This window comes from Quercus robur, chromosome 11 (assembly GCF_932294415.1).
Source record: "Quercus robur chromosome 11, dhQueRobu3.1, whole genome shotgun sequence".
NCBI classification, from domain to species: Eukaryota; Viridiplantae; Streptophyta; class Magnoliopsida; order Fagales; family Fagaceae; genus Quercus; species Quercus robur.
Genome location: NC_065544.1, coordinates 43,346,188 through 43,373,131, shown reverse-complemented (window position 1 = coordinate 43,373,131; position 26,944 = coordinate 43,346,188). Strand labels below are relative to the sequence as shown.

At 39.1% G+C, this 26,944-nt stretch overlaps 2 protein-coding genes across 2 annotated transcripts; one reads left to right on the top strand and one right to left on the bottom strand.

Moving 5' to 3' along the window:
- Positions 1-15,115: 15,115 nt before the first annotated feature.
- Positions 15,116-16,280, top strand: LOC126705069 (uncharacterized). Its single transcript, XM_050404023.1, has 2 exons — positions 15,116-15,260; positions 15,400-16,280. The coding sequence occupies exons 1-2, from the start codon at positions 15,116-15,118 to the stop codon at positions 16,278-16,280; spliced, it is 1,026 nt and encodes a 341-aa protein (XP_050259980.1).
- Positions 16,281-19,645: 3,365 nt separating this feature from the next.
- LOC126707218 (toMV susceptible protein tm-2-like) lies at positions 19,646-23,513 on the bottom strand. The gene has a single exon (XM_050406810.1). It carries the CDS (start codon positions 22,659-22,661, stop codon positions 19,782-19,784), a length of 2,880 nt encoding a protein of 959 aa, XP_050262767.1. The 5' UTR covers positions 22,662-23,513; the 3' UTR covers positions 19,646-19,781.
- Positions 23,514-26,944: the final 3,431 nt, after the last annotated feature.

Sequence of the window (26,944 nt, the reverse complement as noted above, 5' to 3'; positions counted from 1 at the left end):
TCTCAGCATCCCAGAGTGCCCCTAAAAGAAGGGGCGAGCACAGTGCAGGAGCGGCCCAAGTAAAAGGCTGCCAATACTGCAATAAAGAACTCTGCGCCTGACAGGTCCATACTCTTCACCATACTCTTCAGCTTTTACAACCACCCCCAACCACTCTAGGTATGGGCTGATAGGACAAGTCTCAACCTCAGAAAGTTGAGCTCACACGTGGACACTAGAGAGAGGGTAAATGCTAGTATAAAAAGGAAAGAGAAGCAATACAGAAAGGGGGGGACAAATCGTCTCCCGAACCATGGAGTCCTAAAAAAGGAGGATAATAAGAGCACGAAACTCCATAAACTCCTCAGACGAGGTTCAATGATCGGAGCCACCCAAGCTGCATCGGGAAAAGGTCTAGTCAGATACGCCAAGTTCTCCCTCATGAATGTTATCATGAGAACCACGACCAACCATCGTTTAGTGACCAAGGCCTAGCCTTTCAAACCCACGCTCTACAAATTATATTGTTTGGGCCTTTAACGTACGAACCCAATACCATCTTGTGGTCGTTACAAATTGAGTACTTACAATTGGTGCCGTCTGTGAGAAAGGCTTGTGCGTTGGCCCAGGCGGTGGATCGAGAAAGTCCCTCCATCACTTCCAGTAGCTCGTTGTTGTGCCCCAACATAAAGTTCCACTGGGGGCTACACTTCGAGGCGCTAGTAGCGCGGACGGTTCTAGGGGCTTCCAACGTCAGATCAACGTCCCACACCTCGGCAGAGAGGCTAATCCCCCCAAACTTAAAAAGCTAAGTTTTGGACAGAACCAAGGTATTGCATGGTCCTCAGACTCAAATTTATGGGGAAACCAACTACTTAAAAATCTAAGTTTTGGACAGAACCAAGGTATTGCATGGTCCTCGGACTCAAACCTATGGGGAAACCAACTACTTAAAGAAAAATCTAAATTTTGGATAGAACCAAGGTATTGCATGGTCCTCGGACTCAAACCATGAGGAAACCAACTACTCAAAAAGCTAAGTTTTGGACAGAACCAATGTATTGCATGGTTCTCGGACTCAAACCTATGGGGAAACCAACTACTTAAAAAGCTAAGTTTTGGACAGAACCAAGGTATTGCATAGTCCTCGGACTCAAACCTATAGGGAAACCAACTACTTAAAAAGCTAAGTTTTGGACAGAACCAAGGTATTGCATGGTCCTCGGACTCAAACCTATGGGAAAACCAACTACTTAAAAGCTAAGTTTTGGACAGAACCAAGGTATTGCATGGTCCTTGGACTCAAACCTATGGGGAAACCAACTATTTAAAAATCTAAGTTTTGGACAGAACCAAGGTATTGCATGGTCCTCGGACTCAAACCTATGGGGAAACCAACTACTTAAAGAAAAAGCTAAGTTTTGGACAGAACTAAGGTATTGCATGGTTCTCGAACTCAAACCTATGGGGAAACCAACTACTTAAAAAGCTAAGTTTTTGACAGAACCAAGGTATTGCTTGATCCTCGGAGTCAAACCTATGGGGAAACCAACTACTTAAAAAGCTAAGTTTTAGATAGAACCAAGGTATTGCATGGTCCTCGGACTCAAACCTATGGGGAAACTAACTACTTAAAAAAGCTAAGTTTTGGACAGAACCAAGGTATTGCATGGTCCTCGGACTCAAACCTATGGGGAAACCAACTACTTAAAGAAAAAGCTAAGTTTTGGACAGAACCAAGGTATTGCATGGTCCTCAGACTCAAACCTATGGGAAACCAACTACTTAAAAAGCTAAGTTTTGGACAGAACCAAGGTATTGCATAGTCCTCAGACTCAAACTTATGAGGAAACCAACTACTTAAAAAGCTAAGTTTTGGATAGAACCAAGGTATTGTATGGTCCTCGGACTCAAACCTTGGGAGAAACCAACTACTTAAGGAGAATTCTAGGTTACTCAGACCTATGGGAAGATTATTTACTAAAAATCGGATTGAGTCCTAGACAGAATGAAGGTCCCGACCTGTCCTCAGATCCTCAGCTTTAAGGGAACTGATGCAAACGAGCGTTTAAGTCTGGTACGGTCATACTTCGGTCCTCAGACCGGATGCCAAAAATGGTTAAGGCTATGAACGTTATTAGGAACATGGCAAAGCACCCTAGTACTTGGCGACCCGCACAGGTAATTCATTTTGGGTTACCCATCCTCGGATGATTACCTCATACGCAATACCGAGCGTTCAGCTGTTATCTCGGTTAGTCTTATATGTGTAAAATTTTTCAGGTCGGCATTATTATGCCGATTAGTTTCAATAAGTTTAGAATAATATCTTTTTCTTAACAAGGGTTTCGGCCCTAAGTATCGTTCAGAATAAAAAATAATCATACAATAGCACATCCACTCACAATATGATCATTGCAGAAAAGAAAGAGTACTTAGGATAAAATAAAGTCATCTCTTTATTAATACAAAGAAATAGTACAGCGTACAATGAGGGGCTTAAACAAGCCTATTCCAGAAGCTAATTACAAAAGCAAAAAGAAAAGTAAAAATAAAAAGATACAAGGAAACAACGAATTCTTCTAAACTCTGCTCTAGTAGTGATTACGCATGACAGGATGACCCCATTGATGGAAGGGAAGAAGAAGAAGAAAAAGAAGTAAAAGCACCAGGATGGCCCCGGTGATGGGAAGAAGAAGAAGCGGAGGCAAAATGAGGCACTAGTGAAGGAAGAGAGGAAGAAGCAGGGATGGTTAATCCCCGCATCAGCCCTGACTCCTATAACGCAGGTGTCATATTAGCTATGCTCGAAAGAGAGGAAAAATATCTTGAGTCTTTGTCTACCTTGCCCTGACCGAGCCATCTTAAGTTTCGGAGAGACCCAATGCTTTTGAAGAGGGTGTGGTCCCTTCACCCTCACCTTTGCCTCAAACATATCACCTTCTAAGTCTTAGTTGCGCTGGTAATGAAAACTTTGAGCGCAGATGGAGGTTTAGGATTTTGAAAAGACTAAGGGGTCTGTGTGTAAAGGAAATAACCTCCCTCCTTGCTTCTTATATGGAGGGAAGGATTGGTGGCATTTAATCTACACAGATTTTCGAGAAGAGCTACAAATGAGATAGTTTCCACTCGACTCCCAACGCCGTATACAACCGTTGGATGTGAATTACCTCATAAAGGGAACTTATTAAAGACGCGCCTCGTGCATTGAAACGGCAGGAGCACGACGTGAGTAAAACTAAGAGAATGTCTCATAACTAGGCACCTTTCCCTGGCAAATGAAGAGACACCGGCATTTATGAAGGGCAAAGCTGGGTAAGCCGTGATGTAAGTCTAGCATAATCAAAATCCTCCTCTCCGACCAAGGGGTCGGACATCAGGATTTTGAGGGGCTAATGTGGGGTCAGAGAATTTATGACCCCAGCCCACTTTATACTAAGGCCCAAGACCCGAGCTGAGGAGGGATATTGCCGAGGACGCACAATGAAAGTCCGAACGACCTAAGGATATGATTGAGGACGATTTTGTTCTCGGCATCCCAGAATACCCCTAAAAGAAGGGGCGAGCACAGTGTAGGAGCGACTCAAGTAAAAGGCTGCCAGTACTGCAATAAAGAACTCTGCGCCTGACAGGTCCATACTCTTCAGCTTTTACAACCACCCCCAACCACTCTAGATATGGGCTGATAGGACAAGTCTCAACCCCAGAAAGTTGAGCTTATACGTGGACACTGGAGAGAGGGTAAATGCTAGTATAAAAAGGAAAGAGAAGCAATACAGAAGGGGGGGGGGGATAAATCGTCTTCCGAACCATGGAGTCCTAAAAAAGGAGGATAATAAGAGCACGAAACTCCATAAACTCCTCGGATGAGGTTCAATGACCGGAGCCATCCAAGCTGCGCCGGGAAAAGGTCTAGTCAGATACGCCAAGTTCTCCCTCATGAATGTTATCATGAGAACTACAACCAACCATCGTTTGGTGACCAAGGCCTAGCCTTTCAAACCCACGCTCTACAAATTATATTGTTTGGGCCTTTAACATACGAACCCAATACCATCTTGGGGTTGTTACAAATTGAGTCCTTACAGCATGGGCTCAATGAGGTTCTCAGAGGAATCCACACATTCGACAAGATTCCACTCAAAAGGCATTATTTCAACATTCCTTTTTCTATTTTTTTTTAACGAATATCCTTACGTATTTTGCATTTCATCTAGTTTTAAAGGACCAGATGAAAATGCTCTAATAAGCTCTTTATTAAACTATTAGTATTATATACCGGTAAGTATGAAATTGTCCCATCTTGAAGATTTCAATTTAATTTTTGGTTCACAGGATGATCATCTAGGAAAAAATTATTATTGATATTTTGCATTTGTCATCTCCTTATGGACATTCTTTGAGCATGCATTGATGGCATATATAAAATATTACATTTATATCTTTTTATACTTACAGAAAAATCAATATTTTTTTAAGGTTGTAGCTGGCAAGCAATCCATATTAATATTTTAAAGCATTTCTTGAACAGTCAAATGAAGAGTATAGTTCTTGGATTCTTGACTCATAGAAGTGGGGATGTTTGAGGAACTTTTTGTTCTTGATCGGGTAAGGCTTCATTGTCCAAATGATGTAACTGAAACCATATGGGTTTAAAGAAAAATAATGATTGTAGGTGTAGAGGTTTATGCTTTTCTATGGACAAAGTGATGCTTGGTTTTGCTACGGGGCTTGAAGGCCTTATATGGAATACTTGGTTCAACTATATTTTATTGCAAGATATCAACACTATAAATTTTAATTTTTCATGCCTATTTCAATTAAGTGTTATTTCTCTTTTGAGTTTAACTTAGCTCTTTATGAATGTTGATTCTTTGTTGTTAATTAAAGATATGCTTTTGATTCCCAAAAAAATGGGGATATTTTTCATTCTTGATCAATTTTGAATGTTATTTGGATGTAAATAAGCATCAGTGCAATAGATCTCATTTTAGTTCATTTGGCTCTTAATGAACTCAGTGCAAGACAATGAGTTATATGTGCCGATGATGAAATTTATGTAATCTTCCTAGATGGTGGAGCATTCAGACAATGACGCTATATTAATTTAAAGATTGTAATTCCATTCCTATTTCCTAGCCAAAAGAAACTTTGCTTTTTTAATTGATAATAACGTATAGTTTTAAGGCATGTACATGCTTATATGTATAGTATGATGTATGATTTACAAAATGTTCTATGAAAGATGAAGATTTGAAAGCGTTATGGAGGCATCCAAATATATATTGAAATCACTCTTTAACCTTTGTGGTTTCAGATTGTTAAATGACTGCATATTGCAGAAGGTCATATTCATATTAGTTTGGGAGACTTAAAAAAAATAAAAAAACAAAGTGTTCCCAAATCTGAATTTGGCACTAACTGTACTCACTAGAAAAAATTTATTAATTTTGAGCATTAATAGAATTTGATCAAACATTGAAATATGGAGGATGGTGGTACTTTTTTTTAAGAAAAACTTTTATGCTGATTTCTTTAATTTCTTAAACATATATGGTAAATATATGTCTCATTACCCTTCTACAATTTATGACAAAACAATACAAAACTGTTAGAGATATATTAGACATATTAGCCCAATATAATAGGCTCAAGCTCACTCTTACTTGTACTGGTAGTCTAGGATTTGGTCGTGTAAGGTTGAATTTATTCAACCATCTAATTGGCTTTATTCCGTGCCAAATTTGCTTGTAATTCAGCATTTAGTAACCCTGTATTTAGGTGGGATTGTTGTAAGGGTAGTGAGTGAGATAGTGTGAAGATTGCTCAAGAGTGTGCAAGAAAACAGAGTGTCGCGGCTGGGACTCGCGGCTAGACTCGCGGCTTCAACCCGCCAGAAGATGCACACGTGCCAAGCATGCTGGAAGATGAATAGTCATGCTAGCTGGAGCACTACAGGACAAAACAGGACAACTGGCCATACGGTTAACTCGCGACTGGAACTCGCGACTTAGTTAAGCCGCGAGGTCAAGCCGCGAGCCACCCCTGTTTTGGAAAAACCTGACGTTTCGCATTCCACTCCACTTCAGTATAAATACCCTTTTAACCCACGATTGAAAGAGAGCTTCCAGAGAGAATTTTGAGAGAGAAACCCTAAAGAAAAACCAGATTGTTTCACCCACAATCTCTACCTTAGAGTCTCATCAAATTCCCTCACTCTCTTCCTCTCCATTGTCAAATCCTTGAGAGGCCATTATACCAAACCTGGTTCTCACCATTATCATCTCTGTGAGACAGTCGTTTGGAGTTCTGGGAAGCAGTTAGGAAGGAGCCAATATTCATTGGTTGATGCTACGGTCTAGTAGCGGAATCCGGGAAGCTAGAAAAGAAAAAGGTTCGGCGCAACCTCGTTGGAGCAAGAAGCTTGGAGGGCTAAGGTGCACTGGGTAGATTAGGCTTGGAGGGTCTATTGCTGTCCTTGTATCCCAACTGTATTTTCTAGTGGATTGATTACCGCTTGGAGGGCGGCGGAGAGGTTTTTCGCCGAGGTCTTCGGTTTCCTCTTCGATAACACATCGGGTGTTATCTTTGTGTTTGCATCTTCCTTCCTCTCTATCTCTGCCTTTACATTATCTGCTGTGGTTTATTTTGTTATGGCTTAGATAGTTGTTTAACCAATTTCATATTATAGCATGTGTTAAGTTTCCGCACACTAGTTGTTTGACATATTGCTTGAGTTGGTTAAGTTGTATTTTGGGGGTCTAAACGTTCAAAAGTGTATTGGTACACGTTTTTGAACTTTCATTTGGTATCAGAGCGGGTACACTTGTTTTGGTTTTATTACCTAAGTGTGATCCTTGACCCCTTGTGTGTTTTGCCATGGATAATGCTTTGTATGCTTCTATGGATATTGTTGTTTGTAACATGCCATGTGTTTGTGAAAATGCCTCTATGAGTGCTAATCCTCATAATTGTGATGACATGTTAATTGAATCCATGGGTGTTGTTGACAAACTCTTGAAGAAAAATGCTAAGAAGTTTCAAAAGAATTTGAGCAAGTTATTTTGTGAAAATGATGATTTGATTGCTAAGCTCAATGAATCCAACAAATTGGTTGAGAAATATAAAAAACTTGCTGAAATTTCTCTTGAAAAGCTGAAAGAGTTTGAATGTTTGAATATGGACTTGGATGCTAAACTTGTTTTGTCTAACAAACTTGTTGATGATCTTAAATGTGAAAATGAATCTCTTAAGATGCATGCCAAGTGTTTGATTGCTGAACCTATTGTTAAAAAGGATGAAAATATTTGTTGCAATCATGTTGTGATACCCGATTTTGTGCCTAGTGTGTGTTCTACCTTAAAGGACAAATCGGTGTACATTCCTCCACATAAAAGAAATCAAAAGGTGGAGAGAAAGGCTGTTAAGTCAAAGCCTCTGTTTAGGTCTCAACCTAAGGCTTTGGATGGATCTAAGTTTGTTCCAACTTGCCACCATTGTGGTGTGATTGGTCATATAAGACCTCAATGTCATAAGTTGAAGAGGGAACAAAACCATATTGCTAGATCCCTTCCCAAAAGGCCTAGTGGACCTAAACACATTGTGTGTCACCATTGTGGTGCCTTTGGTCATCTAAGACCTCAATGCTCTAAGTTTCATGCTTTTAAAAGAATCAAAAGAAAAGAAAAACTTGAGCTTCTTGGAAGTTGTGCTAAAAAGGATAAACCGGATTTGAGTGATAATAGCATGTTGTTAAAGAAAGTGTTTAATGCTCTTAACTCCTTGTCTATGTGCATCTCCGGTTCTCATTCTTCCAACCCTCGTCTCACTTCTCATGAGACACTCATTCCAAACAATTGTTCTGTTTGGATGAGGAAGGGTTCCTATGGTTGAGCTTTTGCTCCTTTGGTCCTTGATCTAATTCTTTCGATCTTTGTAGGACCCTTCATGCATTAGATGCTTTATTGTCATGCATTTGTGCATCATGCATATCTTTATATGCATTGTTTTGTTTTTGTTTTGATCTTACTTTTATGTCTTTGGTTTGTGTGTGTAAAAATCCAAAACCACATAAAAAGTAGAAAATCAAAAAGCTTGATCGACGTTGTTGAGTTTTGTCTCAAAACTTGTTTTGCCTTGTACCTTTGTGCTAATGGCTTTGTGCATTTTCGAGCATTGCTTGTTTCTTTGCACTCATATCACTGTGGAAGAAATCTTGAAATCTATGTGATTGTTGTAAATAGATCTTCAAACTTGTCATGAATGATTAGTGAATGGTTATGTTGATCTTGAAACTTGCATAGACTTGTGTCTATATATCTTCCCACTCTTTATTTTTGTTTTTGCTAAGAAGAGCTCACCAAATGTAAATCTCGAAATGAAAAGAGATATTGAGCTGCAAAAGCCTGTCGCACATTCTAGTATTCGACTAGGAAAAAGGGTAAGCGACCTTATATTAAAGAGAATGTTTATTCAAAAAGCCAAAGGCTTGTTCATTAAAGTGAAATATCAAATATCACTCTCACAATGAGAGGCGATTGTCTCAAGAGATCAAAATGATCAAATGTTATGGAGTCAAATGTAAAGCTCCAAGATATGTTATCAAGTTTTGTGGGAGGTCATATATACATATTTCTATAATTGAGATGGATCACTTGATCTAGTGCTAATTGTGTATGTCTTGGTTGAATTGATCATTGAAACTTTTCATTAGACTAAGGACTATTTCATTGTTGATATCCACACACAACACACAAGTTTATGTTCAATAAATGCCATATTCATTTGTGTGATTGTACTTGATGAAATGTGTTTTCACATGCTCAATCTTTGTTAATTCAAGCGCAAAAAGATTTTTGAGTGTTTTAGGTGTTTTTGGAAAGTATTTTGTTAAAAAAAAAATCTGAAATTTTTCAAGAAACCCAGTTTTGCCCTGTTTTGGCGACTCAGTCGCGGGTAAGTCAAGTCGCGAGACTCAGTCGCGTCTTCGCGGGTCATTTTTGGCAACTTGTTCGCGAGTGGAAGGTCCAGTCGCGAGGGTTACTCAGAGATTTTGGCGGCTCAACTCGCGACTCCCTCGCGGGTAAACCCTCCAGTCGCGAAAAACACTTAGAAAATTTTTCAAAATTTTGTCTTTGAGCGTTTTGGCGGCTTGCCCTGGCGACTTAACTCAGTCGCGAAAATCGCGTGTTTTGCATATTGAGGGTTATTTTCAAAGTTGTTTTCAAAAAAAATTTTTTTTTTCATTTTTCCCCTCATGCATCATTGGCATTGTTCGTACCTTCATCTCTTGCCCTTGTTTCTCCTTGACCCTTTGTCTATTCCTGACAAAAAGGGGGAGAGTATACTCTAATGAGTATGTCGGAGTGTTTTGTCATTTCTATATGACTCTTGTGCACATCCTTAGGGGGAGAAATTCTATTTCTCATGCACATTTGTAAGGGGAGAGATATTCCATAGGGGAGATGCATATACCAAGGGGGAGAAGACATTGAGATAATAAGAAAACTTTGTTTTGAACTAGCACAGGCTTTATGGTGCTTTGAGTTATGTTTTGTGATTCTCTTCGCATCATGTTTTTGTTTTGGACATGTATACTTCCTTATGCTACTGTGCTTCATTGAATGCATGTTCGGATGATCAATTGTTTTACTATGTGATCATTGTAGTCATTTCTATATGACTGTTTTGGTGTTTGATCAAGTTGCTCATATGTTTTACATCATGTTTACTTGATCGTAATTTGCTTGTTACATTATACTTGTCCTTTTATTACTTGCTTTACCTTGAGGGTCTAATGTGTTTTGTGCAAGTGTTTCAGGTTACAAGTATATATGTTCCAAGTGCATCACAGCTTCTCATCATTTTGAAGGGGAGAAACTTTAAGCAATTTTAGTTTATATTGTTTAAGTTTTTATTCAATTTAATGTGCTTTGTACCCATATGCTTTTGTAAGCTTTTAGGGTTTATGTTTTATGCATAGTTTGTAGGCCTTGTGGTATGTACCATGCTTAAGTGCAGCCTTTATGCTATGTTGAAATCAGTACCTTAATCTAAATGTTCTGCATTGTGATTGTTGTACTGTCACTCTTGTGCCCTTGTAGGATTGTTCCTAGATGCATATGCCTTGTGTGCTATGCATTGGTTGAGTGTTGTGCATACAAGTGTCTTGCCTTGTGCTTGTTAACTTGTATGTCCTTGTGTTCATTCCAAGTGTGAATGAGCACTGTGATCACTACCTTGTGGTGTTCACTTGGTTGATCAAGCCATGGTTTGTTTATTAACTCCATCTTTGCTTGATCACATATTGCCTGTTTCATATGCATTTATAATTTTCTGCTTACAACGATCATGGTGTATTGTTGTGTTTCAGGAGTTTATGTTCATATGATTCAAGTGCTTCACAGCTTCTAGAATTAGGTGTGAGTGAGTTTTGATCAACTGTTCCCAACTCACATGTTAAGTCTAGAGTCTGTTTTAGGGTTTTGTCACGGAATAGCCAAAGGGGGAGATTGTAAGGTTGAATTTATTCAACCATCTAATTGGCTTTATTCCGTGCCAAATTTGCTTGTAATTCAGCATTTAGTAACCCTGTATTTAGGTGGGATTGTTGTAAGGGTAGTGAGTGAGATAGTGTGAAGATTGCTCAAGAGTGTGCAAGAAAACAGAGTGTCGCGGCTGGGACTCGCGGCTGGACTCGCGGCTTCAACCCGCCAGAAGATGCAGACGTGCCAAGCATGCTGGAAGATGAACAGTCATGCTAGCTGGAGCACTACAGGACAAAACAGGACAACTAGCCATACGGTTAACTCGCGACTGGAACTCGCGACTTAGTTAAGCCGCGAGGTCAAGCCGCGAGCCACCCCTGTTTTGGAAAAACCTGACGTTTCGCATTCCACTCCACTTCAGTATAAATACCCTTTTAACCCACGATTGAAAGAGAGCTTCCAGAGAGAATTTTGAGAGAGAAACCCTAAAGAAAAACCAGATTGTTTCACCCACAATCTCTACCTTAGAGTCTCATCAAATTCCCTCACTCTCTTCCTCTCCATTGTCAAATCCTTGAGAGGCCATTATACCAAACCTGGTTCTCACCATTATCATCTCTGTGAGACAGTCGTTTGGAGTTCTGGGAAGCAGTTAGGAAGGAGCCAATATTCATTGGTTGATGCTACGGTCTAGTAGCGGAATCCGGGAAGCTAGAAAAGAAAAAGGTTCGGCGCAACCTCGTTGGAGCAAGAAGCTTGGAGGGCTAAGGTGCACTGGGTAGATTAGGCTTGGAGGGTCTATTGCTGTCCTTGTATCCCAACTGTATTTTCTAGTGGATTGATTACCGCTTGGAGGGCGGCGGAGAGGTTTTTCGCCGAGGTCTTCGGTTTCCTCTTCGATAACACATCGGGTGTTATCTTTGTGTTTGCATCTTCCTTCCTCTCTATCTCTGCCTTTACATTATCTGCTGTGGTTTATTTTGTTATGGCTTAGATAGTTGTTTAACCAATTTCATATTATAGCATGTGTTAAGTTTCCGCACACTAGTTGTTTGACATATTGCTTGAGTTGGTTAAGTTGTATTTTGGGGGTCTAAACGTTCAAAAGTGTATTGGTACACGTTTTTGAACTTTCAGGTCGTTTATATATATACTTATGTTAGGGTTCATTGTAACATAGATTATTGTATTACACTCTTACATAATAAAGATGTAGCCTTTAAGGGATTCCTTCGTGGATGTATGCCGACAAGATTGAACCACGTAACCTACCTTTATGTTCTCCGTGTTCCTAGCTATTCTATGCCTCTTCCGTATCCACTCTAACATATACAACATGGTATAACACATCGCGTTGCTAATAATATATTTAACATGATATCAGAGCCAAACTTCGTTTTGGCATCAAACAAACATTTCTACATATTAAAGAAGATTCATACATGGATAGCACAGATTCACAGTGCCCCTACTTAACATTAGATCTAGTTTCCATGCAGCCGCCATGGCTCATTACTGTGTCAAGATCCTTAAGCCCAAGCAATCTGTGCCTCTCCCTATCAGATCTGCGCAAATCGAGGCTTCGCCTGTTGAAACTAATCACACAGAAGTGCTCCGCGGCATCTTGTGATGAAAACCTAGGAAGCTAGTTTCCACCGGAATCTTCACATGCCGCCACGCGCTGAAAAGAATTCTAGCATTTACTCCACATGTCGCCACAGATTCTTCACTTCTAGATCGGCTTTTAGACACATGCGTCGCCATGTAGGCCTTGTCGTTTGCCGCTTAATGGAATCCGATAATTTGGCTCTCATTTGACATCACACGCACCTTCACGTGCTTCCTAGATTTCTGTCTTGCTACCATGCGCCGATACACTCCCTCACACTCCAACCACTCGCCGAAAACCCATGCTCATGTCATCGCATGATGTCAGCAGATCTGCAGCCCGATTTGTGACCTGATCCTGAAACCCGAAACTGACCCAGATAGTGTAACATGTTGACTGACGTTGACCCGTTGACTTTTGGCTAACTAATGACTTTGACCTTTTGGGCTTGACTTTTGCGTTGACTTTTAACCAAAAGTTAAAATTTTTGAAAAGGCCAATCTTGCTCAGTTTTTGCATAGATTCCGATCTTGGACTCCGTTGCTTCATTTGAAGCTCCAAAATTGGTCAATTGGCACATTCTTCATTGTGGTTTCTTCAAAGGTGTTCTTCAAGACATCTCCAAGGGATCTTCTCATGCTTATCCAACTTCAAGTCTTCATCGAGTTTTCACCTTGAGTTTGAGGAAGGGTATTAGAGATATATTAGACATATTAGCCCAATGTAATAAGCCTAAGCCCACTCTTACTTATACTAGTAGTCTAGGGTTTAGTCGCCTATATATATATACTCATGTTAGGATTCACTGAAATATAAGTTATTGTACTATACTCTTACATAATAAAGATGTAACTTTTAATGGATTCCTCCGTGAATATAGACCGACAAGGCTAAACTACGTAACCTACATTTGTGTTCTTAGTGTTCCTATTTTATGTTTCATTTTCCGCATCCACTCTAGCATATACAACATGGTATAACACATCGCGTTACTAATAATATATTTAACAAAAACAAAGGATACCTACTTTGGAATAAAAAATATGGTTAGGGACTAAGGTTTACTTTGAATTTAGTTTTACTAGCAAACTTCGTAGATTAACTCCGATGTTAAGGTTGGACATGAACTTGTGGGTTTTGGAAAAACTGTGAGTATTTGGGTCCTTTGGGATGTGTATTTTGTTTTATAATTAAGGAAAAAGAGAAAAACACATTCTATATCAACTTTTATTTTACAATATTCCTCCAAAGTTTTTTTTTTTTTTTTTTTTTTTTTTTTTTTTTTTTTTTATTTCTAATTGCTTGAACTAAATAATTATAATGGATGTGTATGTAATTTATAATTGATACTTCTTATGATGAACTTATTATTGATTGACAAAGTTTTATAATAATTATCCTATAATATATGTACAACATTCTTCAAAATCATCTTATATAAAACATTACAACAGTATTCGTGCATCGCACAAGCAACTTACTAGTGTAATTAACTACTTGGTTCATAAATTATTTTACCAGGAGCAAATAGAAACAGGCCTTGTGAGTTACAATTGAACATTGTCATGCTTGGTTCACACATCTGAAATGAGTGTTAGTCATTGATATACATAGTAACTTTTTTTTTTTTTTTTTTTGAGAAGGATATACATAGTAACATAAGAAAAAAGATTGTTACGCACCGTTAAAAATATAACTAAGAAAATAGTGCAATAATAGACATCCATAAAAATAGCATTACGGCAGCAAAATTTCTCACCAAAAGGGCCATTAACGTGGATATCATAGCTAGAACTTTTACGCCATTATGGAGAGTTCGAAATGGTTTTAAGGTTAAGATCATTGGGGATCATAAGGTTCTGTTCTCCTTTGAAAAGAAAGAGGATGTGGACAGAATCATGAGTAGCGAACCTTGGAGTTTCGACAAACATTTGGTGGTTATGCATCGCTATGAGAATGAGGGGCCTTTACAAGAAATAAAGTTTGACAGGACGGTTTTTTGGGTGCAGATACATGGAATCCCAATGAGATATATGACTATGGAAGCAGCAGAAAAAATCTGTAGCACTGTGGGAAAGGTGATTCGTCCTACGGATCCTAGAGTTTATGATGGCGGCAGTTTCTTGCGCATCCAAGTATCCATAGACTTAACTCTTCCTTTGTGTAGAGGTCGGTTAGTTTCCCTGAACAAGGATAAGCAGGTGTGGATTTCTTTCAAATATGAGAGACTACCGAATTTATGTTACTGGTGTGGACGTCTTACACACGATGATAAGGATTGCGATCTTTGGATACAGAGTGAAGGAACATTGCAAGCTGAACAGAGGGAGTTCGGGTCATATCTAAGAGCTGCTCCATTCAGTATGTCACGAAAGAGTATGATCAATGTCCCTGGGTATTACTCCACGAGGAAGACGACTAACACGGAAGCTAGTACGGAGTCTCAACCAATGCCAGAAGATCACACAGCCCAGTCACAGCCCTCTGATGTTGGTGCCATGCCGGGGCAGAAGCAAAACGGTGACAACCGTTTCAGATGGAGCGACGACCAACCATTAATGCACAACGGTCGTTTTGGATTAAATTCCAGTTATTTCGTGGAGCCTGAAATCACGTCACCAATAAATTCCAATAATGCCGTGATAAAAGAGAATTTAAAGCTTCCAAATTTGGAAGAAACGGCGCTGACTGAAGTGGTTTTGGACAGGTGTGAGGGGTCGGTTACAGCTGCCACGTTGGTAAGTGATGATTCAGGAAAACAGGGGCCAGATCAGATTAATGAAGCACATGCATCTCACGTACCTAGTAGGGTTTTGAAACAAGAAGGGCAGAAGCGGATTCTACCAACCTGGACACGCAGAGGCAGGCCACCGACTCAAGAGTTTGCTGCAAGTAGTGACTGTTGTTCAGGAAAGAAAAGGGAGAGAAGGGATTCAGAGGATCATTCCGAGTTGCCACCAAAACGTTTTCAGGCTTCTCAGAATGAGGAAGGAGTATCTATTTTATTGGTGGAGGCTGATCATCAGCCCCGCCAAAATCAATGAGTTGCTTAGCATGGAACTGTCGTGGGCTTGGGAACCTATGTACAGTGAGAGAGCTCGGGGAGATAGTTCGGACAAAAGATCCCTCTTTAGTGTTCTTAGCCGAGACACTAACAGATGAAGCAAGGCTAGAATTTGTTCAAGGTAGTTTAGGGTTTGATCATAGATGGGTGGTTCCGAAAGTGGGTAGAAGTGGTGGATTGGTTCTTTTTTGGAAGGCTTCGATGAAATTAACGGTGGTGGTGGTCATGCAAAAACTATATTGATGCTTTTGTTGATAAAGGTGAAGAGAGTGAGTGGAGGTTAACGGGGTTTTATGGTGAGCCAGAGACGGCTAACAGAATTGAGGCATGGAACAAACTTAGGTGTCTTAATTCCTACCCAATTTGTCCATGGCTGTGTTTGGGCGACTTCAATGAAATTGTCAGACAAGATGAAAAGGTGGGGGGTGCTTTAAGGTCTCATAATCAAATGCAACTTTTTAGAGACGTTCTAGATGAGTGTGGATTTATGGACTTGGGATTTGTGGGTCCAAAGTTCACTTGGGCAAGACACTATGAAGACGGTAGCTCTATTTGGGAAAGATTGGATAGAGGCTTGGCCACAAATAATTGGTTCCTTAAATTTCCAGGATCGAGGGTACATCACTTGCATTGTGATTCCTCCGATCACCAACCCATCCTTGTTGTCTTTTCGGGTTTGGAACATCCTAGGAGGAAGAAACCATTTAGATTCGAGGAAATGTGGCTTTCTAATACTAGTTGTGAAGAGGTTGTCAAAGCCGCTTGGTATTGCACTAGTGGGGCCGAAGATGGGAGAGAGGTTTTGAATAAAGTGGAGAAGTGTGGTAAGGATTTAAACTGGTGGAATAGGAATGTTTTTGGAAATGTCCGAAGGGAGCTAGAGAAAGCTAAAAAAATGCTCATCAAGGCAGAAAGGGAGGCCATTCTCAGTGGTAATAATTTTCAAGTAAGGCATTTGAAGGCTGAAATTGAGGTTTTGCTTGATAAGGAAGCTATCATGTGGCAACAACGGTCCAGATTGTTATGGGCAAGGGAGGGGGATAGAAATACTAAATATTTTCACAGTTGTGCAACAAGAAGGCATCGAAAAAATTTGATTGAGAGTATTAGAGATGATGAGGGGGTGTGGAGAGTCCAATAGGAGGAGATAGGTGCAGTTTTAGTTGATTATTATAAGTCACTCTTTGCATCCACGGATCGAAGTGTGACTCCAAGTGTTTTGGAATGTGTACCACCAATGATTACGGATGAGATGAATGAAGTATTGTGCTGCAAGTTTGAAGAGAGTGAAGTGACCAAGGCGTTGAATCAAATGGCGCCTCTCAAAGCACCTGGACCAGATGGAATGCCTCCCCTTTTTTACCAGCATTTTTGGGGCACTGTTAGTCATGATGTCACTTCTTCAATCCTGATGTGGTTGAACTCAGGTACCTTACCCACTCCTTTGAATCATACCTTTATAGCTCTTATACCAAAGGTTAATTCTCCCGAATATGCAAACCAATTTCGCCCTATTAGCCTTTGTAATGTGTTGTATAAAATATTTTCCAAAGTTTTAGCCAACCGTCTAAAAAAGCTGCTTCCTTCCATCATTACAGAACATCAATCTGCTTTTACTAAAGATAGATTAATTTCTGATAATATTCTTGTGGCCTTTGAGACCTTACACTGCCTTCAAAAATATAATGCTGGTTCCCATGGGTATATGGCAGTTAAATTAGATATGAGTAAAGCCTATGATCGGGTTGATTGGGGTTTTCTTGAAGAGATTATGAAGAAGATGGGTTTTAATGAAAAATGGGTAAATCTGATGATGGTGTGTGTGAAATCAGTTACATACTCTGTTTTGGTGAATGGTGAACCATGTGGTATGATTAAGCCCACAAGAGGAATAAGACAAGGAGACCCCCTTTCTCCTTTCCTATTCCTGTTGCGTACTGAGGGGTTAAATGGGATGATAAAGCAGGCTGAGAGGAGGGGTGATATCCATGGCTTTTCTCTATGCAGACGGGGTCCAAAACTAACACATCTGCTTTTTGCAGAGATAGTCTCCTTTTTTGCAGGGCAACTATGGAGGAGTGTGGAAAGGTTTTGGAAGTGCTGAATCAATATGAGGAAGCTTCAGGTCAAAAAGTGAACAAGAGCAAAACCACAATCGTTTTTAGTAAAGCAACAAATGTTGAAGCGAAGAGGGCTATCAAGGAGGCTTGGGGTGTGTCAGAAATAACGCATTATGAAAGATACTTGGGTCTCCCATCCTTTGTGGGTAAAGGAAAAAAGGCTAGTTTCAATTTTATTAAAGAAAAGGTGTGGCGGAAACTCCAAGGGTGGGAAGGGAAGTTACTTTCTCAGGCGGGTAGAGAAGTGTTGATTAAGTCGGTTATCCAAGCTATCCCTACTTATACAATGGGGTGTTTCAAAATTCCGATCGGCTTATGTAATGAGATTGAGGGCCTAATCAAGAAGTTTTGGTGGGGCCAAAGAGGAGACCGAAGGAGGATTCATTGGGTTAAATGGGAAGATATGACAAGATCAAAAATATTAGGTGGAATGGGTTTTCGAGAGCTTGCTTTGCACAATGATTCTCTCCTTGCAAAGCAAGCATGGCGTTTATTGCACAATACCGATTCACTATTTTACAAAGTTTTCAAAGCCCGATTTTTTCCTAACATGACTATTATGGAAGCTACAGATTCACGGATGGGCTCCTACGCTTGGAGGAGTATCCTACATGGTAGGGATGTTTTACAGAGGGGTGCTAGATGGCGGATTGGTAATGGGCAGAAGATTAAGATATGGCAGCACCATTGGCTGCCAAGGAAGCACCCACCTTATTTACCGGAGTGTCCAATTCAAGACTTTGAGGATTCAATGGTAGATACACTCATTGATCCAGTGAGTAGGCAGTGGGTTGAGGAGCTGGTTGACGGCCTATTCACAAGGGAGGATGCTGAGATGATTAAAAAAATTCCTTTAGGCCAAGCTTCAGCCGAGGATACTCTGTTTTGGCCCCATTCAAGCAATGGTGTCTACAGCTGTAAATCCGGCTACAGATTTCTAAAGGAGGAGGCAGCTGCTCTGGGTGATGTTGCACAAGATCATCAAAACAGGGATAAGCATGCCTTAGTCCGTCGCAAAGTCATTGACGTTTCAGATTGTGAGCGCTGCTGCAACTCGACAGAAAATTCTTTACATGCTCTGTGGCAGTGTCCTGAACTGGATCCGGTGTGGGACAAAGCGGAGTTATGGGGCTTCAGAAGTTCAGTGCAATTCCTGGATTTCAAAGAGCTATGGTCGTGGTTGATTATGCAGAAAAAGGATGTTGAATTATTTGCAGCAACGGTATGGATGATCTGGAACCAGCGGAATAGAGTAAGACTCAATATACCAGCTGAAAGTCTTCACCAACTTGCCCATACCGCCAGGATGTGGCTACTGGAATTCCAAAGGAGAAATGCAGTTCGTGCACCTCAGGTACAACAGGAAACACGTCGGACAAGAAGCAGGTGGAAGCCTCCGAGAAGTGAGTTTTTGAAAATCAATTACGGCGGCGCGATCTTTCCAAACGAAAATAAATCAGGGATAGGTGTGGTGATAAGAGATGGAGATGGTGAAGTGATAGCTTCATGCTCGAAACTATTGCATCAAGCCTATAGCAGCAGAGAGGTTGAGGCGATGGCGGCTGTTACAGCCCTTTCTTTGGCATCAGACATAGGAGTTCAACAAGCTATCTTAGAAGGAGACTCACTGGAAGTTTTTAAGACTCAAACAGAAGATTCAGTCCCTTTAGCTCCATTTGGTTTATTCATAGATGAGGCGAAAAGTTTATCCTCACATTTTGTCAAATTACTTTATTCTCATACATTTAGAGAAGGTAATTCTTTAGCTCATGGTCTGGCTAGACATGCCATTGGCATACCAGATTTTCTAGTGTGGATGGAGGATGTTCCACCACATCTTTATTCTGTAGTTCAAGCCGATTTAAGAGGCGCTTTTTAATAAAAATTTCGATGTTTCCCCTCAAAAAAAAAAAAAAAAAAAAAAACTAATAATTACTAGTTTTAAGTACAAGCACAAGCAGAATTCACCATCAAAACATATGACAAATTCGTTGATGCATTGCATTCCGTTTCCAAGATATCTTTGTCGAAGCATTTTATGATAAAAGCAACGTTATTTGAATTATCAAAAAAGACAAAAAAAAAAAATATATATATATATATATATAAAATAAAAACAAAATAAAGGTTCAGTGCCCATTATTTCAGAACCAATGTCACATGGAATCAAATTTCCTTCCTACTTGTTAAAAAAAAAAAAAAAAAAAACAAAACAAAAACAAAAAACAAAAACAAAAGATGGAAATCTATACTGAAAAAAAAAATCTTTAGAAATTAATATAATATAATTGAATTCAAACACAGACTAAATAATAATAATAATAATAATAATAAAAAAGCTTTTCAATTTAGTAGTGTTCCAATCCCAAGATTATACCTTCCTCCAAACCAAGACGGATTTATCACCACAGGTCCATAAACAAAAAACAAATACAGTAAAGGCTTAAGTTAACAAACAGCTAAGATAATCAGGAAAGAGAGGAGCATTGACCACCAAAGCATAGCACAACAGACTACTTATCTCAATTAGTTGTTGGGAATGGGTCCAGAGATGGATAGACTTGGAGCCTACATCCATCCCTCATCTGAAACTGTTGAAGCCCCTTAACCAATTGTGGATCGGGATAGAAAACTTCCACATCCTGCAAGGCGCTCGAGCACCATAGTTCGTCCAGGGGCAGCATATAAAACTTGCAACGCTCGATGACCAAACGTTGAAGCCTTGGCATTGCACCTTTCTTCATAGTCCATTGCATATGATTTAATTTTGCCATTTTGAAGACTCGGAGTTGACAAAAACTACGTTCATCGCATTCAAGTACTAAATTGTCACATCCAACTACTTTGAGTATTCGAAGGTTGGTAAGGCTACTCAACACTCCGAAAGATGGAGAAAAATTTGGCATATCCAGCAAGGTTAACTTTGTTGGGATCAACTGGAGTGAACTAGGATTTGAAAGTTTATAAATATATTTACAAACCTTCAAAGTCTGCAGATGACGCAAGGGATGGATGCTTGACAATGACAATATGAATAACCTTGACTCGTGCACATTTGATGAACACAATCCTAATTTTCTTAGGTTAGGAAATCTGGCCTTGGCAAAGAGACTCTCAGTGTAGTGATTTAATGCTATACCAGTAAGGACTTGAAGATTGGGTAAACCCTCTTCATTGTCTGTTCCAGGTAGAGATGTTGGCCCATTCAAGTACAAATGTCTTAATTTTTGTAACTTCCATAACCCCTTGGGCAAGCTTTCAATTTTAGAATTTCTCATATCTAGCGTCTCAAGATTCCAAAGGTTGCATAAGGAATTTGGAATGATGACATGAGGCAAACCAGATGAAATGCTCAAGTACCTCAAAAGAAACAGGTTTTGAATCTTTTTGGGGATTGCGCAACAAATGGCCATATTGCTAAGCTCTACCACCCGAACCAACTTGTTACTTTTGCATAGCCATTTCAAGTAGTAGCCTTTGTCAAGAGGACTCTCAAGCCCGACAACTCCCTGAAAGCCTATTACAGAACGATTATTTGAAGACTTACAAGGGTTGGAAGAAATGTATGGATTATTGGCAAAGTGGATGGAAATTCTATGACATTTGCTCATGGGTGAAAGCTTAACATCTGAACAAACCTCAAGAAACTTCTCTTCAGCACTTTCTGATATACAAAGGTCTCGTAAAAGATCATGGATACGACATGTTTTGACTCCTCCATCTAGCCTTTTTGTTGCCACTTGAATCAAGCTCCAATCAATGAGTTCCTCCAAGTAGTCTTCAGCAATGTCCTCTATATTTCTACTCCCAATTTGTTGAATGAATCCCTCGGCTATCCATAGTCGGATTAGTTGCCTCACTGGTATCTCAAAGTCTTCTGGGTAAATACCAAAATATAGAAAGCATGGTTTCAAGCGTCGGGGTAAGTGATTGTAGCTTAGAGCCAATATGTCCATGCAACTTGATCTATCCTGAGTCAGATACGAATTGACATGGCCAATATATTTCGACCATGTTCGATGTGTTTTCTCCTTATTCGCCAAAAGACCCCCTAATACCACAATAGCAAGTGGTAAGCCTTGGCAACTGTCCACAATTTGTCTCCCTAAAGTTTCAAGTTCTAAAGGGCATGAAGCTCCTCGGAACACCTTCTTACAAAAGAGTTCCCAACTTTTATCTTCATTAAGAAATGGGAGTTCATAAGGAGGAATAGGAACACTATTAACACTAGTTCCATGTAATGCTACTTCTTTTATTCGGCTAGTAATCAATATTCTACTCCCATTCGAGTTATTAGGAAAGGCGGCACTTACCTCATTCCATGCTTCAATTTCCCAAATGTCGTCTAGGACAACTAGGTATCTCTTGTCTTTCAAGCAATCGAACAACAAACTTCTCAATTCATCTTCATCCAAATCTTGCCACCCTACACCATTCTTTTCGTAAATACCTTCCACGAAAGCTGACATGGAATCTGACAACCATTTTGGCAAATTTTTTTTTTTTATGTGTTCCAAGAAAGCAAACAATGCCTTTCTGCATTCTTCATCATTCATTGCCTTGATTCCGTTCAAGTCTTCAATTACTGTCCCTTTCAATTTATCTTTGTTCGTGCTATACTTAGCTTCCAGACCGTGAAGTAATTCCTCTTTCAATTCAACTTTCAAAATAAACTTCTTCAATTTTGGCATTGGTGTCATACCCTTCAAAATTTCAATCAACATGTCTCTGATTTTATATTCTTGAGAGACATACACCCACCCATGGAAATCAAAGTGGTTCTTGACATGATTGTCGTTGTAGATCTTCCTAGCAAGAGTGGTCTTACCTAAGCCACCCATGCCAATGATTGAAACAAAATTAAGATGCAAACTACCTTCAATAAGCTGCTTCGCCAATGCCTCTGTGTCATGACCAAAGCCCACCACGTGATCTTCTTCTACGTATCTCCTGCGCTTGTGTAGTTTCACCTCTGCTTCTGTTTCTCCTCCGGATGATTCAGCTATTTCTATGCCGTACTTGTTCCTATTGTCGTGAATTTCCTTGTTGATGATCTTGATGCTCTCTATCTTGTTTGCAACCTCGTGAAACGATATTGCTCGGTTACAAGAATGGATTAACTTCCCCAGCTTGCCTTTTCTTCTGTACTTTGTCACAGCCATGATGAACGTATCAATAACATCCTCAGCCTCATAAGCTACGTCCCTTATTTGGCTTACTACCTCTTTCACCAACTCATTGTCATGTCGTTTCCCATCAGTATTTTTCAGGAAGGCATTGATCAGAGACAGCTCATTCTGAAGTGACCTCACTTGATCCTCTACTCCCCCTAGCAATTTTGATTCTTGGGAGAGCAACTGAGTCACGTTCTCCAACAGGAAACTCACAACACTATCTACCATGTCTGCTTAATTATTTTCCCTTCTTTGTGGGTAAAAGTAAAACACTAAAACTTAGTACAAATCAATTAAGGCTCGTTTGGTTTAGGGCTGACCCAGTTTTCATAACTCAAACTCAAAATCCATAACTCATAACCCAAACCCCACTATCACTCAAAAAATCCAACACTTTTATTTGGTCACAAAACTCAGCTCCACCACCACCACCGGCAAACCCAGAAACCCACAACCACAACCTCCACCACCAACAGCCCTCAACACAACCACAACCTCCACCTCCACCAAAAAATCCAAACGAATGCACAGAAAACCCACAACCACAAGCTCCACCACAGCCCAAGCCTCAAACCACAACCACAACAAAAAAACCCAAACCCAAATCCTTAGATCAGAGACCCAAATCCTTAGATCGGAGACCCAAATCACAAAAATACGATATTAAGGAGAGAGATGAACCGATCTGGCAAAGGGGAGAAGAGAGGGAGAGAGAAACTGCTCACCAAAACTCAAGAGAGAGAAAATGATCTTGCAAAGGGGTAGAGAGAGCACGGGCCGAAGTGAATGAGGCTGAGCTTGAACCAATCTGGGCTGCTAGAACCGAGAGACTTGATTGAGAGCCATCTCACGGGGGCAGAGGGTTGTTGGGAAAGGAAAGTCCGGAAGGATGAACGAAAGTGTTTTATGATGACTATCAATCATGTGGACTTGAAGTTAGAAATGAAGGGAGGAGTGAAGGAAAGTGTTTTCAAACACATGTACCAGCTCTAAAATTCTTAGCTGAAAAGTTTGGCAGTCCAAACAGCAATGTTCTTGTCTTGTTCATGGGCTTGTTGGTCTGTTGTGAGATCAATAATAATGAGTACTGCTTTCTTATCCTTTTATTTTTGGCTGTTTAGAGACATTACATTAATGTCCGTTTTACAGTACTGCCGTCTGCCGACACATATTATTTATTGGGTTGTATCTTCGTGCATATATATATATATATATATATAGAGAGAGAGAGAGAGATAGAGAGAGAGAGAGAGGTATACCTAAAAAAAATACATTAAAATTATGATATAATTTATATATATAATTTAAATATTATTGATAACTGATTTCAAAAAAAAAAAAAATTATTAATAGTTATTCTTATTTTTTTTAATTCTTTAAAAAGTCTTGTAAGAATATTAATAGGTAAAAATATTAATGGTCTATTTTTTAAATTTAAAAAAAATTATATTCATTAATTCTAAACTCTTTGATTTTTGTACGCAATAACTCACTTGAATTAACATTTATGATGTGGTCTCACATTTGACTCCAAATTAAAAAATAGAACTCTCTCTAAAATACATAATTTAGGACACAATGCAAAATTATACTTCAATTGTAAAATCTAATTGAAGTTTTGTAAGTTTTGTCTATATATATATATATATATATATGATATGTTGTGGTGACTGCCTAGAAAACTAATTGATTTGATATTTGACAAGTAAATTAATTTAATTTGAAAGACGTGTTTTAAAGGTTCAAAAATAATTCTTAGCTATTGAACTAGATGTTGATTCTAAAGCTGTTGTTTATTTACTTTCTAACAATGAAAGCTCTTCAGCTGAATTTGCCCCTATTCTTGATGATTGCAGACAATTCATGACCCTAATCCCAGCTCTGAAGATCAGCCATTACTTTAGAGAAGCTAACACTTGTGCCGATGGGCTAGCCAAGGCAGGTTCTAGAGGTGGGCAGGATTTTGTTTTGCTGGAAACTCCGCCTGTGGAGATTATCCAGCTTTTGTTTAGAGACTCTTCGGGGTCTATTTGTACTAGACTTTGTTCTGACCCAGCTGCTCTTTCTGTTGGGTAGTTGTTGTTTATAAATTTCCCTATTAACCAAAAAAAAATAAAATAATAATAATTCTTAGAAGTACAACAAAGTCGAAGAATGATCAATTATGTGAATAATCAAAATTTGACTAGATAGGACCACAAAGCGAGTTCCTTCAATGGGAACTATTTTATCATCCACATTAACAATCAAATAGATTTTTGGGATGTCTCACAAGTAGGGCTATCCACAGGTCAATCCGGGTCGGGTTTGTGCCCAACCTGGAACTGACCCGCCAGAATTGAGTGGCAAAATATTGAACCCACTGCTGATAGCCGGAGTAATCGAATCAGGCGAATCAAACCATCAACAGGTGGCGGGCGGGTCGATCGGAGTCACAAATTTGAGAAGACAATGAGAAAAACTTAGATCCGACGAAAACCTCACCGGATTCAATGAGATTTCGCTAGATTCGGTCAAAATTTCACCGGATCTAAGTGAAATATCGTCAAAATCGGAGTTTTTTCGCCGAGATCTGGAAAACTTTGGCCGGAATCTAGGTTTTTTTGAAATATGGAAATTTTTGCTGGACTCTGTGTTTCTTCAGTCGATTCGGGTTTTTCGGGTTTTAGAAGAGGAAAACCAAAACCAACCTGCCGGAATTAGTTTCTGGGGTTGAAGATCCACCGCTGACCACCAGAGTAGTTGGGTCGACCGGAGTCAGATCGGATTTGGTCGGTTTCCTCAGGTGGGTCGGGTCTCGGATCATTCTAGATAGCCCTACTCACAAGAAAGGAGTGTATATATTGAAACACCGTTCCCTTAAATCCAAAATAAAAATAAAAATGTTTAATTAAAACATGTTGTATAAACAATTGTTAAAAAAAGAAGTGCACCCTATCTTTATAAATTTTATAGGCCAAACAACGAAGGGTGAGTTTGGTTCAACTTTTTAAAATGTGTTTTATGAAAAAGTGGTGGTTTTAAATAGTGCAGTATGAAATTGTGTTTTTAAAAAAAAAGCAAAGTGTCTAATAAAAGTTGTCAGAAAATGCTTTTTGAAAAAGTTGAGTGTTTGGTAAACACTTATCAGTATCGCAGTTTGAAGTATAAATTAGCAAAAAGGACAATACTCTTTATATTTGTGTTCTTTTATTTTTATTTTTTAAGAATTCATACTTCTTGTCTTAGGGAAGGGCTTGTGTCCAATGGAAGTTTCCACTAAACACATCAAGATTAGAACACGTGTCCAAGAATGGACACGTGTCCACGACTCCGCAATCCAACGTGTCCAGTGGAAACTTCCACTAGAAACAAGCCGCACCCGTGGTTTTATTATTATTATTATTATTATTATTATTATTATTATTATTATTAATGGTTTCACTATAATAATAAATGATTCTCTTAATAATAATAATAAAAAAATTGTTAAAAAGTATGTGGATTTATCATTTTTTATAATACAAAATTATAATCTTAAAAGTTAAAATCCAATAATTTTGGTAAAATGAATCTTTTTAAAATAAAATTTTATTAACACTTATATTTTAAATGAGTGGTTCTAGCACTACAAACTATTTCACAACTTTTTTGTCATAATTATTTAGTGGCATATTGTGGGTGGTTGCCTACTTCTTATACACAAACCTACAATTTTTTCTCTACCACTCACATTGTCACATTACAATTGTGAGAAAAAAAAAGTTGTAAAATATCATCAGATAAATAATTGGACCATTGACTCCTCAAGCCTCACAGAAAATAGTTCAATTGTAGTTATCTAGTTATTATTTTTTTTGGGGATAATTACAGTAAACTCACCTAAGGTATGGGCCGTTTTCACTTTGCCTACCCGTGGTTCAAAACTTTACACTTTTCCCACCTGAACTTCAATCTGTTACCCATCCATTACCCACCTCACCCTCAGACGTTAGAAAAACACCATTTTATTAAAAATCAAACATAACACGGATCAAAAACATGAACCATTGAATCTTTTTCTCACGAACACAAGAACACAACATTTGTAAATATATTTCAAAATTTTCAATTACACATCCAAAACCAATTAAATCCTTTGAATCTAGACCAAAAATCCCTCTCATTTTTCAAACCACTAGCAAGCCAAAATCAAATAAAACCCACAATCAAAAAGAAAAAAAAAAAAAAATATATATATATATATATATATTGAAACCGACAAAGTGTTGCCACCCACTCCACTACCACCACTATCAGAACCCACAACTTAGCACCACCATCACCTCGCCCACAATCCACAACCACCACAAGCCACAACCCATAACCCCACCACAATCAGATCATTATCAAACCCACAACCCAAAAAAAAAAAAAAAAAACCCATGAAGCAAAGATAGTGGTCAATCCGAGATTGAGCTCCATTTTGGCTGAGATGGAGGCTGAGACCGGGATGGAGGCCGATATGGGTTCTTGCCTCTGGGAACCTTACA

Coding starts and splice junctions, on each gene's coding strand:
- LOC126705069 (XM_050404023.1), top strand. CDS start 15,116: ATGAGTTGCTTAGCATGGAACTGTCGTGGGCTTGGGAACCTATGTACA. Junction 15,261..15,399: donor AAGGCTAGAATTTGTTCAAG/GTAGTTTAGGGT, acceptor TTGTTGATAAAG/GTGAAGAGAGTGAGTGGAGG.
- LOC126707218 (XM_050406810.1), bottom strand. CDS start 22,661: ATGGTAGATAGTGTTGTGAGTTTCCTGTTGGAGAACGTGACTCAGTTG.